Raw genomic sequence first — 13004 nt, 5'->3', positions numbered from 1 at the left:
GGCCTGAACATACCCCAAAACTCACCAAACTTGGAACATACATCATATGTGGCGAAAAATTTTATAATCTATGGTCATCGTGAACTTCCACCACGCGTTAGGCTTCCTCTTATGGCTTTTCCCATTCATTTTTTTATTTTTTCTATGCCTCGTACTTAAGTTAATTGGTCCAACAGATTTAACGCCACAGGCTTCACATTCGCTCAGTAGCATCCTCATACCTTGTTGATGAAAAGTTGTGCTCAGCTTTTGCCTACGTCATTCCTGGTGGGCGTGGTGATACGGTTTATTTCAATAACCCCCTAATGGGTTTTCCCATTCTGTACGGACCCAAGTTCTATGGCTTGTAGTTTAACTATCTTTTCCTACAGATTTAAAACCACAGACTTCACATTCACTCAGTAGCATCCTCATACCTTCAACAGCCTACGGTGTGCCTGGTGGGCGTGGCCATGTGGTCAATTTCGATCCGTCGCCATCGAGCAGGAAGTCCTCATAACTTCAACATACAATTTCCCATCTTCACCAAATTGGTCACACATGTAGAGGGGCTGGCCCTGAATACATCTATGCATCAATACTGTATCACATCTATAGCGCCACCCACTGGACACAGGACTGAAGATGTCACTGTTGTGTTTAGTGTGACACGCATCCCATTTAGGTAGGACATTTCCACAGGCAACGGGTGAGCACACATCTGAACACTGCAGTTTAGACATGCGTACACAATAATCCGGCAATGGGGCCGGGTAAGTGGCACGCCCTGACATCCGCAGACCCCGACGCGCGTGGACTGCGAGGGCCCGTTCTTCGCTGCTTGCAGCTTTAATTAGGGTCCGAGCACGAATGTCGTGCGAGGACCTATTGTATCTGCTAGGATTATTAGGGCCCGAGCACGAATGTCGTGCGAGGACCTATTGTATCTGTAAGTATTATTTATTATTAGGGCCCGAGCACGAATCTCGTGCGAGGACCTATTGTATCTGCTAGGATTATTTATTATTATTATTATTATTTATTTTATTTTTTTTGTCTGTCCCCAAGATCGCATATTTGGCGGCCTGAACATGCCCCAAAACTCACCAAACTTGGAACATACGTCACATGTGGTGAAAAATGTGATAATTCAACATGATTGGGGGTGGGTGGGGCCAGAGGACTCCATAGCGCCACCTAACGTTGAGTCATGTGTGAGAAATTAAATAGTTTTCCATTCAGTAAGAAATATACTGTAAACACCATATCAGGATGTGAGAACAAAAGGGGAGAAACCCCTTTTGCTGTAAGTGTCATAGAGTCAGACGAGAGACAATTGCCTCTGCCTGAAGTGTTACAGGAAGATAGATGGTAGACGACATTTACATTCAAATGAAGTAGCAAAAGGGTCACTGTCCTGGGAAAGAGACGATCCACCAAACATCAAGGGGTCATTGTTCTGGGAAGAAATGTTGTAACCCCCCACTCTGTTTTGTATTTAAGTCAGAAACATTTGGAAGACGGGAGAGAACACTTCAGGTCTTCTCTCCATGCTGCATGTATTAAAGAGATCTGATTCATCACGCTGAGTCTACAATTCTTCTGAGATTTAGCAACTCTCAACCTCACAAAGGAGAATTTCCCTTACACATGTGACCAAAAACTTTCTCGGATCCTCATGAAATTCACAGGACTTATGGGTCTCAAGGACTTAAAATGGAATTATTTTTGTTGGAATTTTTGCCGCCACAGGAAGTCGGCCATGTTGAATGGCGTGTGGCGATTTTCAATTTTCCGATGCTGTTTTCGGGACTTTAGGATATTCGCAGACTCACCAAATTTGGCATGTAGCTTCTTACCCATGAGTACGTGTTTTTGATACCACAACTGCCCTCATGCATAGCACGAAAGCTCAGTAGCGCCCCCTAACGCCCCCTTTATGGCTTTTCCCATTCTGTACGGACCCAATGTCTGTGCCTCGTACTTTAATTAACTCGTCCTACAGATTTAACACCAAAGACTTCACACTCACTATATATCATCTTCAGACCTTGATAATGAAAAGTTGTAAAAAGCTTTCACCTACGTTATTTCTAGTGGGCGTGGCAGTGTGTTCAACTTCGCGACCCCCCTTATGGCTGTTCCCATTCTGTAGGAACCCATTTCTAAGCCTCGTACATTGTTTAACTTGGCCTACAGATTTAACACCACAGACTTCCCAGTCACCAAGTATCATCCTCATGCCTTGATGATGAAGAGTTGTGAAAAGCTTTTGCCTACGTTATTCCTGGTGGGTGTGGCAGTGTGGTCAATTTCGATGACCCCCTTATGGCTTTTCCCATTCTGTACGGACCCAATGTCTGTGCCTCGTACTTTAACTAACTCATTCTACAGATTTAACGCCACAGACTTCACATTCACTCAGTAGCATCCTTTTACCTCAACAGCCTGCATTGTGCTTGGTGGGCGTGTTGGTGCGGTCAATTTAGATCCTTCACACATGTAGAGGGGCTCGCCCAAAATACGTCTAAGCAGCAATACTGTATCATATCTATAGCGCCACCCACTGGACACAGGAAGTCACTGAAGGTGTCACTGTTGTGTTTTGTGTGACACGAATCCCATTTAGGTAGGACATTTACACAGGCAAGGGGCAAGCACACATCTGGGTGCACAGGCCTCCGACGGCGCCACAGCCCAGCGTACGTGGGGGGGCGAGGGCCCGTTCATCACTGCTTGCAGTTTTAATTGTATCTGTATTTGTATTTGTTGAGGGGGGAAAAGTATTCGTATTTGTATTCGAGTAAAATTCAAAATAGGCGTATATATTTTTTTTTTTTGAGTTACACTTCTAATTTTCGTTATAGTGTAAGTTATCTTTAATTAGTCATTATAATAATTATGTATATGCAATATTGGTTGATGTTTTTCCATAAATCCAGCAATGAACATGTAACAAGGAATGTCATTGAAAAGAAAATAACATAACAGCCATTACCTCATCCATGGTTAAACCAACAACTAATAAAATATCATTGTGAACATTATGAACCCCACCACCACCCGTCCTTGTTGGAGGACGTCGAACAGACAGAATAAAAACAAATAATACTTAAAAGGAAAATACGGAAAAGAACTGTTCTTTCTAATGCAAAGAATTCCAAGAACTAAACTTGATCTGTAAATAATATGACATAGTAGCCTATAGGTAACGGTCATTATCCTTCTGGCTTCTACCTGGTCTTTTTACTAAACTTAACCAACTCCTTTCTTCATTGCCTAAAACCCAACCAAAGCACCGAGCAAAGAATTTTTTTTTTCTCCCCCGGTCTGCTGTCAGCAGGGTCGTCGGCTGCAGCAGCCTCACGCCCGTGAAGTGGGCTCAAGCCGCGTTCAGCCGCGCTCGAGCGGAACAGGGGAGAGAAACAATGTGTATTTCTTTTATTCTGTGGAAGATCTCCCAACGGAGTGAGGGACAAAGCAAGTGGGACAGATCTGCCCAGTCCCTGAGCAGCGCGCGTTTCACAGACAAGCCACAATGCAGAGTGTAAACAACGTCACCTGGTTCAACAGCACCATGGACAGCTGCGGGGGTGGGGGGGTCGGAACAGCAGTGTTTTGACGCCCCCATCCCCGACTCCTGAACATCACTCACTCACTCATCCGGGCATGTACTGCGGTCTCATGAGGAAACGTAGCTTTTTGATATGATGTTTTTCTTGTTCCCGAATACAAATATTTTTTAAAGTATTTGTTCGAAATAAGTATTTGTAAAAAACACGTTATTTGTGCCTTTCTGAATACCGTATTCGGGTGCGGCTCCACCCCTACTGTCTACCTAAGTACCTGCCTGCGTGCACTCCAGCCTATAATCATCCTATTATCCACATATGACCAATATGTCCAAACATGATCTACAAATATACAATTTAACAGAACTATGAATTAAGTAGTTGAGCTGAAACTATTTGGGACAATTTGGACATTAAATAATAATAAATAAATCAAACCAAGTTAATGCAGCAAGACACTGATAGCAAGTTTACAACCAATGCAAGCCTTTATAAATTATGAGCAATACTTGCAATCCTACTCATGTTAACTGGCAAGCGGCGAAAAAAAAATGTTTCAGATTCAGCATCAGTGTTCAATGCATATTTCTCGTCAACTTGCCGGGTTAAATGTAACTGTGGCTATATTCTGTTTGATTCATTCAAAATTACTTTAACATTGCAAGAGAAACGATATGTCATTCATTCAATCAGATTTAACCAACAATAACTCCTGTGTTCTTTTTTCTAACTCCTAGATTCCACTGGGACTGTCACGGCTGCGATATGGTTGCCGGAGCTGATCACGGCCATTCTAGTCAATGCTCATGTTTCAACCAGTTGCACCACGTTATGTCTCAGCAGCGTCCCAGCATTTGCTCGGCAGAGAATACGCGCGGGTCTTTTTTTTATGGAGATGGTCCGCAGTCGCGTCAAGCTGCACGGAGCAGATCATGCCGGGCAGGAAGTCACAAACAGGAACAGCATTGTGCATCTGGTCAATTTTCAAAATAAAACACCCTGTTACATTTTGGGATCATGTTTCACTTCACTACATCGAACATTTAAGTACATTTACATTTAAGTAATTAGCCTACTCGGCCATGGTAGAAGCACAAAAATGAAGGAGAATGTGATGAAATAAGCAAAATCTCAGGAGGTCTATTCTATCAGCGGGCAGCACGCCCCGCTTCTGTAACGCTCTTAGTGGGATATGCAGTCGTGTGGAGAACGGAGCAAAATAGCGTCACACACGTAACGTAAGACACGTGCCCGATGGAAGCCAGGGGTAACTGACGCTTACCCCTATACCCTGTTGCACATTTCACAACATTTAATCCTACAGTGGAGGCAAGGCACGAAGATTTGAATTAATAGATATGTACCCACACTGCAATGAATTAAAAGAATAAAGATGCCGCTGTTGGGTACAAGGGTGCAAACTAGGGAGATAATTAGATCGCCAGATCGTTGAAGTATAAAGTCCTCATAACGATTTAACCCTATAAACCCCTATCCAGTGGCAGAAGTTAGTAACGATGGGCCCCCAGTGCTGGCTATTATGGCAGCCTGCACCGCTGATAGTTACAACACTGCCCTAATCCATATAAGCGTGACATATTCCCACTTCTGGAGATAAAGTTCTAGGACCTGTTTTAAAGAAAGCTAGCCCGTGGAGAATAAAGGCGTCCTTGCCATTATTATGGTTCTATCTCAAGCTGAGAGAGAGGAGAAGAAGAAAAAAGTCTGTTCAAGCTCCAGTTCTGTGCTTCAGTGAGTCAATGCAACTGTAGTCTATTAAATATAAAAAAATTTAATTATTCAAGAAGGATTGAGAAAAAAATTGTGAGACATTTTGCTGCAAAAGCCATGAGAAAAGAAGGAATGAGAAACAAAAAACTCTGCTCAGGATGTCTTGGCCAGAAGACTTGCAGTGTGCCTGCACATAAAAGGGAAAGCAACTTCTTGGATTCATTGAACTGCAGGTGCCTGATGAGAAACACCATTACCTTATGCTCATTCCAGGTAGCCTTGTCCTTACGTGCTGCTTCAACTATACGTTCTCGGTCCTGAACCTCAGGAATTTGACTATGATCAACCTCGGCCTGGTTCTGGTGGACACCTAGCTCCAATCCTATGCACATGGTCAATCTCCAGTTGTCCGGGACGTTGATTTTCCAATGTCTTTGGAATAATATCACAGAGCAATGCCTGAGCTCGCCATGTTCACACCCCTCCGGGAAGCCAATAAAACATAACCTGTTCCTTCTTTTCCTGTTTTCAATATTGTTCAGCTTCTGCCTGAGCTGTTCAATCTCGTCTGTGGTGGCAGGGGGTTAACTTGAAGTTCTGGATGAGCTTCAAGAAAGGCTATCCTGCTCTCAACATGGTTGAGACATTCTGAAATCTCTGTCAGCTTGGTTTCGATTGCAGATGTCATTCTTTTTGTAACAAGTTTCTTGTCTTGGGCTTCAGATGTGTCTTTGGACATCTTGGCTAGCTCTCTTCACCACTTCACTGTTGGTGGTCGCAGGGCCTTCGGTAAAGCTAGCTGTTAGCTCTTCTCGAGACATTCCCTAGCCTTATTAGCTTGATCCATAGTTCATGCTGGCCACTATAAAACTTGAAAGCGGCTTTGAACTTCCATCTTTTCTGGAACTGTCTTGAGGCATCTTGCCATATCCTGTCAGAAATGAGCCAACAAAACCAAATTTTCAACTGCTTATTTGAATTTTTACTGCTAGGGTGGACAGAGGTAGTCTCTCAAGCAGCCATCCTCACCACCCACATCATGTCAGAGATTTGGAGATATGGCCCAGAGGAAAAACATCCCCAGGGAGATGGGGAGGTGAGAGGGGTAGATATTTAAGCTGGTGAAAGGGAGGCAGCTACTCAGAAGGTCCTGGAGGAAAGTAAAAGAGGATGAGAAGCAGGGTCTGAAGGTACTCTGTGACCAGATCAAAAGCAGGCATGCAACACTGAGGAGGGCAGAGCAGATCCGGAAGCAAAGAAGTAAGAAAGCGAAGGAGAGGGTGGGGTTCTTGCCGGATCCCTTCAAGTGTGCCTGGAGTCTGCTGGAGGAGAAGAAGAATGGGAAGTTGGATGCAACTGTGTAGTAACTTGAGAAGCACATCAAGAGTCAGCTAGGCGACTGTGAAAAGAACATCCCACTTGGCTCACCATGTGCCTCGCCCTGCTGAACCAGTTTCCCAGCTCGACACCACACCACCCAAACGTGCAGAGATCAAGCAGGTGGTAGACAAGGCAAGATCTGCCTCAGCACCAGGACTGAATGGCATACCCTACAAGGCATATAAGAACTACCCACTGGTGCTGAAGTTGCTGTGGAAACTGCTGAGAGTTGCCTGGAAGGCCCAAGTAATCCCATCAGAGTGGAGGATAGCAGTGACCACCTTCATCCACAAAGAACAAAATCCCTGCAACATCAACCAGTTCAGAGGCATTGCCCTACTGAAGGTAGAAGAGAAACTCATCTTTTCTGTGTTAGAGAAACGAGTGACCAGCTACCTCCTGGACAACAATTATATCGACACCAGCTGCCAGAAGGCCAGCGTCCCAGGGTTCCAGGCTATGTGGAACACTCAACCATGATCTAGGAGCAGATTCAGACAGCCAAGCGTGAAAAATCAGACCTCCACATAGTCTGGCTGGATCTAGAGAATGTCTATGGCTTCATCACCCACCAGTTTATCACCTTTGCCCTTGAGTTCTTTTGCATACCACCCTGTATCAAGAACTTGGTATCCAGCTACTTTGGCAGTTTTCATACCCTTCGCACAGCCCACTATGGACACCTATAGCTTTGCTATAGAGGTGTCCATAGTGGGCTTGCGAGCACAGCCCACTAAAAAGAAATTCCAGAAGAAGAATAGTGTGAATGCTTTGAAGCATTCACACTAATAATAAAAAGAGGCCCGGGGAATAACAATAGTGGGCTTGCGAGCACAGCCCACTATGGACACCTATAGCTTTGCTATAGAGGTGTCCATAGTGGGCTTGCGAGCACAGCCCACTAATAATAAAAAGAGGCCCGGGGAATAACAATAGTGGGCTTGCGAGACAGCCCACTATGGACACCTATAGCTTTGCTATAGAGGTGTCCATAGTGGGCTTGCGAGCACAGCCCACTAATAATAAATTCCAGAAGAACAATAGTGTGAATGCTGTGTCAAAACTGGCAAGTTAAAGTAAGTCATATGAAAGAAATCATTGAAAAATTCAAATAATCTTGATGTTAAAATGAAAGGCAGGGTTTCCCCTACATTCATTTATTTGTGGTGGCCCACCACAATATCAACATTGGCTGTTACATGTTGATTTTCTATTTTTGGAGCTTTGTGCGCTGTCCAGTATTACCGAGTATATTATTGCGCAGATTGTGGTAATGCCATTATGCCATTGTTTTAAAAAGAAACCCCCCTCCACTGGCAGCTCAGAATTGTGTGCGAAAAATCAGAAAAATTAATTGTGTTTCATGGGCAGCTTTAAAAAACATTGCAACATTGCCCTTTACCATACCATCATCCTTCTGGAGGCTCTGTCTCAGTCTCCCTGAATCTATAAGCGCAGTACTATAGGCCACATTTGTCCTACCGACAAGAATGCTAAAAACATTCTGAAAAACACTGCATCTCTGAAAATGTTTCTTTGTTGTCCCGCAAGCACAAGCGTGTCCAAGCTGTCTTCCTGTCCACCTTTCACTCTTTCCCTCTTTGTTCTCTCTCACTTTTCACTCAGGCTTCTCTGTGTTGGACAAATTCCATTCAAAAGCTTTATTGGCATGGAAGTTTCAAAAACAATTTTGCCAAAGAAATAGGGTACAAGTATTTCTAGAATACAAAGAAAAAACAAGTATTAGCAATGAATACATTGAAGAAAAGAAAGGGGAACAATGTCACAATATACAAATGTATAAATTACTAAAAAACTATCTATATGTATTTTTAATTTGTATTCATCATTTAGGGCCACATAACAATTAGTACAATATTTATTTTGAGTTGAGTTTGAGTTCACCAAAGTTCCAGATAGGCATTCAACAATAGGTATTGTTGAATGAATAATTTGATTTTCTCTGATTAGAGTTTGGAAAGCAAAATGCTCTACATGCTTTTAGCTTCAGTGCATACTCCACCAGACCATCAGCCAACTCGCCCTCCATGAGATTCAGCCTCTCCTCTTGTTTCTCTCTCTCATTGTGTGAACGTTGTCTCTCTCTCTGTCTGTTTCTCATGTTTTATGAATGGTGTACTTGAGGTGTGCTCTTGTGAGTTTGTATACTCTGTCCCTTTTGTTACCAAATCCATTCCTCATATAATCCTCACATATAATCTTAATACTGCAATTTTAATATGCTGGTCAACATCTATCACATGTTCTGTCCATCTTGGGAGATGGATTTGACCACTGTTCTCCCAAGGTTCCTCCTAGTTTTTTGAGGAAAATAATATATTTATCACACACATATTGTTATGCTTGGTGGTTGGAGTAGAGGGACCCAAAAGCAGACACCAGAAATTGAGATGAAATTAGTCTATAGAACACAACAGTAAATGTAGCAGTGGAGGGCTGAGGAGAAGGCTGGAATAAGGTGGTTCAGTTTATGATGGAGAAGGCTGGGGCTCAAGGGGGGGACGTGGCACTGGCAGTCCTGGGTGAAGCTGGCTGGTGACAGAGGTGCGGGAGGCTTGATGGTAGTAGGCCAGAGAAAATCCAGGAGTGAGGTGATCACTGGTGGAGGCAAAAAGAGACATGAGTTAGTTCACTGGAGGTCACAAGCAAAAACACTAGAAATACTGGTTGACACTGGAGTTGCAAAGAGGAGCCTTACACCATGTCTGGTGGAAGAAATAATCTGGCAGCGAGTAGAGAGGAGACCAGGGCTTTTAACCAGGAGTTGATTGCCTCAATACACTGCAGGTGTGGGATCAGTGTCAGCTATATATACAATAGCATATAGCATATATACATATATATATGTAGAGACAAAAGCAAGACAACTCCCCAAAAGGGAATGGTTTTGTATGTGGCAACAGACAATTGCTCTCTCCTTATCCTTCCTGGCTTATTCTTCTTTAGTTTTGTTTTCTGCTAGTGCTTGTCCCTACATGTAGCATGAGGCGGTACCTGCAGTCCATTCAGGTTGCACAGGTAGTCCAGCTCCTCCAGGATGACACATCTATATGTGTGGTTACAAGAAGGTTTGCCGTGTCTCCCAGCACAGTCTCTTGATGCATGGAGAAAATACCAGGAGACCGGCCGTTGCACAAGGAGAGCTGGACAGAGGGTGGCATGAAAGCCTGACGTCTTCTAGTGGGACCTGTGCTCACAGCCCAGCACCATGCCTGCTCGATTTACATTTGCAAGAGAACACCAGTATTGGCAGGTCCACTATTGGTACTTTGTTCTCTTCACAAATGAGAGCAGGTTTACACTGATGTGACAGACATGAAGAAAGAGTCTGGAGATGCTGTGGTGAATTTTATGTTGCCTGTAACATCATCAGCATGATTGGTTTGGCGCAGTGGTGTAGTGGTCGCTGGAGAAGGGGGTATACTCTCATTTTTTCCCCTTTTTTAACGCAGCCCAGAAAGACTCCCTGTTTTAGAAACAGTGACATGTAAGACTACTCTACTTAGTTCACCCAAAAATCCGTCAGTAGTATTTGCTTATTGTCACATAATTTCTGCTGCTTGATCTCAGGGAGGAAGGATTATGAAATTACTAAACCAATACTGGCCCAAAGACTAGTGAGAGACAACTATGCATTTTGAGTGAACTATTCCTTATTCAAGGAATGACACCTATTCTCTCACTTGGCAAGTCAGTAGTTTCTTTTGCAAACTGTCTCTTTGAACAGCTGATTTGCAACAGATAGCGTGGGCCAGAGTGTGCCACTATTATAAAATTAACATGACTTGATCAGGAGCAGTTTGTAGGTATTACTGGTCACACAGGCAGCCTGCATGAATGTAAAATATAGATGAGGCAAACATGGTGTTTCAGTTATTTTTTGAACATTTATTTAAACTAGGGCCGGGACTCGATTAAAAAAATTAATCTAATTAATTAGAGGCTTTGTAATTAATTAATCGAAATTAATCGCATTTTTAATCCCTTATAAATATTTGACCTGAGAACAGTGAGAAGCAATTTTTTTCATATAGGTTTTAGTATACCATTGAATAATGACTGAATAAAAAAAAAGAAAGAAAAAAAAAAGTTCCTTTGTAATATTTACAATTTTGGGGATGCTGAATTTTAGGTCTTCATTGAATGTTAGCCATAATTATTACTATTAAAATAAACTGAATAAATAAAGACATGGGATGATTCATTCAGTGTGTAATGGACATATATATAATGTATTAGTTTCACTTTTTGAATTGAATTAGTGACATAGGCCTTAATAAACTCTCCCATGACATTCTAATGCACCTGTACATCAGAAACAATAGGAGTGATAGGTACAGTAGGATATGCAATAATTAACTACTGCATACATCTTGACAGCTCTTCTTTACACTGTTGATTTGTATAATCCCAACAGACATGTCCAGTGATTTTCAGCTTTCTGTGTTTACATTTGTCTGTTTTGATGATACAAGTCAGCGGTCCTGAAATGTGTGTTTCTCTTCTATAAAACACATTCTACATCGCGGAGGCAATGTCTTTCCACTTAGGGCTTCCTTCACCTTTGAAACGGGGCAGAGCTCCGTGGGAAACACCTGCCTGACAGCAACGTAGGGAACCGTGCACATCCGCGGCGCACAGCTCCACGGACATGCACGGGGGGGGGAAACGGCGTCGCCGTCGCACAGAATGCACGCGGCTACGCGCCGCTTATATAAGTGCGATTAAAATGCGTTAATTTTTTTAACGCGTTAATTTTTGTGTAATTAATTAATCTTAATTAACGCGTTAAAGTCCCGGCCCTAATTTAAACAATATACTTCAGATCTGAATTTGACAATGCATCCTTGTTCATATTTCACCTTAGATTAAAAAAAAAAATCATTCTCTTCCACACATCAAAACCAATCAGATAAACTCAAAAGTGCACTGGCGTAAAATTGAAATAAACACTATTTTAGCATAACTCCTTAGATATATATAAATATCATATGATGATTGAACATCATCATTCAAATTATTCAACAAAACAATATGCTACAAAACAACAATATTTAGTTAACAATGAAAAAAAGAAATGCATTGACAACACATCAACAGTCATATACTCTCTCAATCCTGTTTTTTTTATTTATTTTTTTTTAAATGCAAATCATTCTTTTCCACACATCAAAGCCAATCAGATAAACTCAAAAGTGCACTGGCGTAAAATTGAAATAAACACTATTTTAGCATAACTCTTTAGATATATATAAATATCATATGATGATTGAACATCACCATTCAAATTATTCAACAAAACAATATGTAACAAAACAACAATATTTAGTTAACAATGAATCAATATATATGCATTTACAACACATCAACAGTGATAGACTCTCTCAACCCAGTACTGGGTTTCTAACCTTTGCTCATACTACAGTATATTCCAGACAGACTTGCTTTCTGCAGGAATTTTTTACACTGCACTGTCTAGAACGCACAGAAGAGGCAGCACGATGGCTCTTCAACCAGGTCCTTGTATACTTCCTAGGATCAAACTTGGAAGTAGGCGGGCCATTGATATTAATCATCAAGTTTGATATGTTTGAGATCAGTAGGACAGCCCTCTTGTCTGAGCTTATATTGTTCATAAGGCTAAAGTTCCTCTCACACTCTGCTGTACTGACAGGGAATGTTTTCATACAGTTCATGAGTGGTTTTAAGTCCTTGGGCTCACTACTGGGCTCTTACAGTAGGTCCCGGATCCCATTCAGTGCTTGGTCTGTGCACAAGTTAAAGCGCTTGCACAGTCGCTTAATTTGTTCTTCACCATGGCGGATGCTGGGCTTTGATGGCCATTTACTCTGATCGAGGATGCTGAGGTCCTTGATGGTCTCATCCTCAAAAGACAAGCGTTTTTCCAGATTGTTCACAAGGCTTTGTAAGAACTGGCCTGGATTGATAGACTTCAGCTTTGCAATTGTTTCCAGTGCTGTAGACCGATACTCCCCAGTCTTTTTTGCTTCTAAAGCCTCACTATATTTCTCACCTGGACTCTCTTTGAATGACTGGATCACTCTGATTGAGCGTTTCAGCAGATGCTCTGCTCTGAGCAGAGTTATTGAACGAGACTGAAGCTCCTGTGACAGGAGACTTAGTTCATGCAGACATACATGAGCCCAAGGTCACAAATAAATTCTGACTTTGAACACGGTCTAGTAAACCTCTGTACATTTGCCTCTCTTTGGTGGACCTTGTCTCATCACAGCAAGCATTTTTAAAGTGCTGCACAAGAGCTCCCAGGGATGTCCAAACAGCATGAACAGTCCGAAAGCT

At 42.4% G+C, this 13004-nt stretch overlaps 1 protein-coding gene across 1 annotated transcript in view; it reads left to right on the top strand.

Annotated features, from left to right (window-relative positions):
- LOC311268452 (uncharacterized protein) overlaps positions 1–7142 on the top strand; it is a gene marked incomplete at its 3' end in the record, with an annotated part of 60771 nt that extends 53629 nt beyond the window's left edge. The window contains exons 5-7 of the mRNA XM_084372128.1: positions 4289–4513; positions 6006–6071; positions 6736–7142. Coding sequence (XP_084228254.1) covers positions 4289–4513; positions 6006–6071; positions 6736–7142 — 698 coding nt within the window. The remainder of the gene's footprint in view (positions 1–4288; positions 4514–6005; positions 6072–6735) is intronic.
- Positions 7143–13004: the final 5862 nt, after the last annotated feature.

The sequence above is a fragment of the Pagrus pagrus genome (assembly GCF_965226575.1).
Source record: "Pagrus pagrus genome assembly, chromosome: 13".
Classification (NCBI taxonomy): Eukaryota; Metazoa; Chordata; class Actinopteri; order Spariformes; family Sparidae; genus Pagrus; species Pagrus pagrus.
The sequence above is the reverse complement of the archived record's forward strand: the minus strand, read 5'-3'. Positions and strand labels throughout refer to the sequence as shown.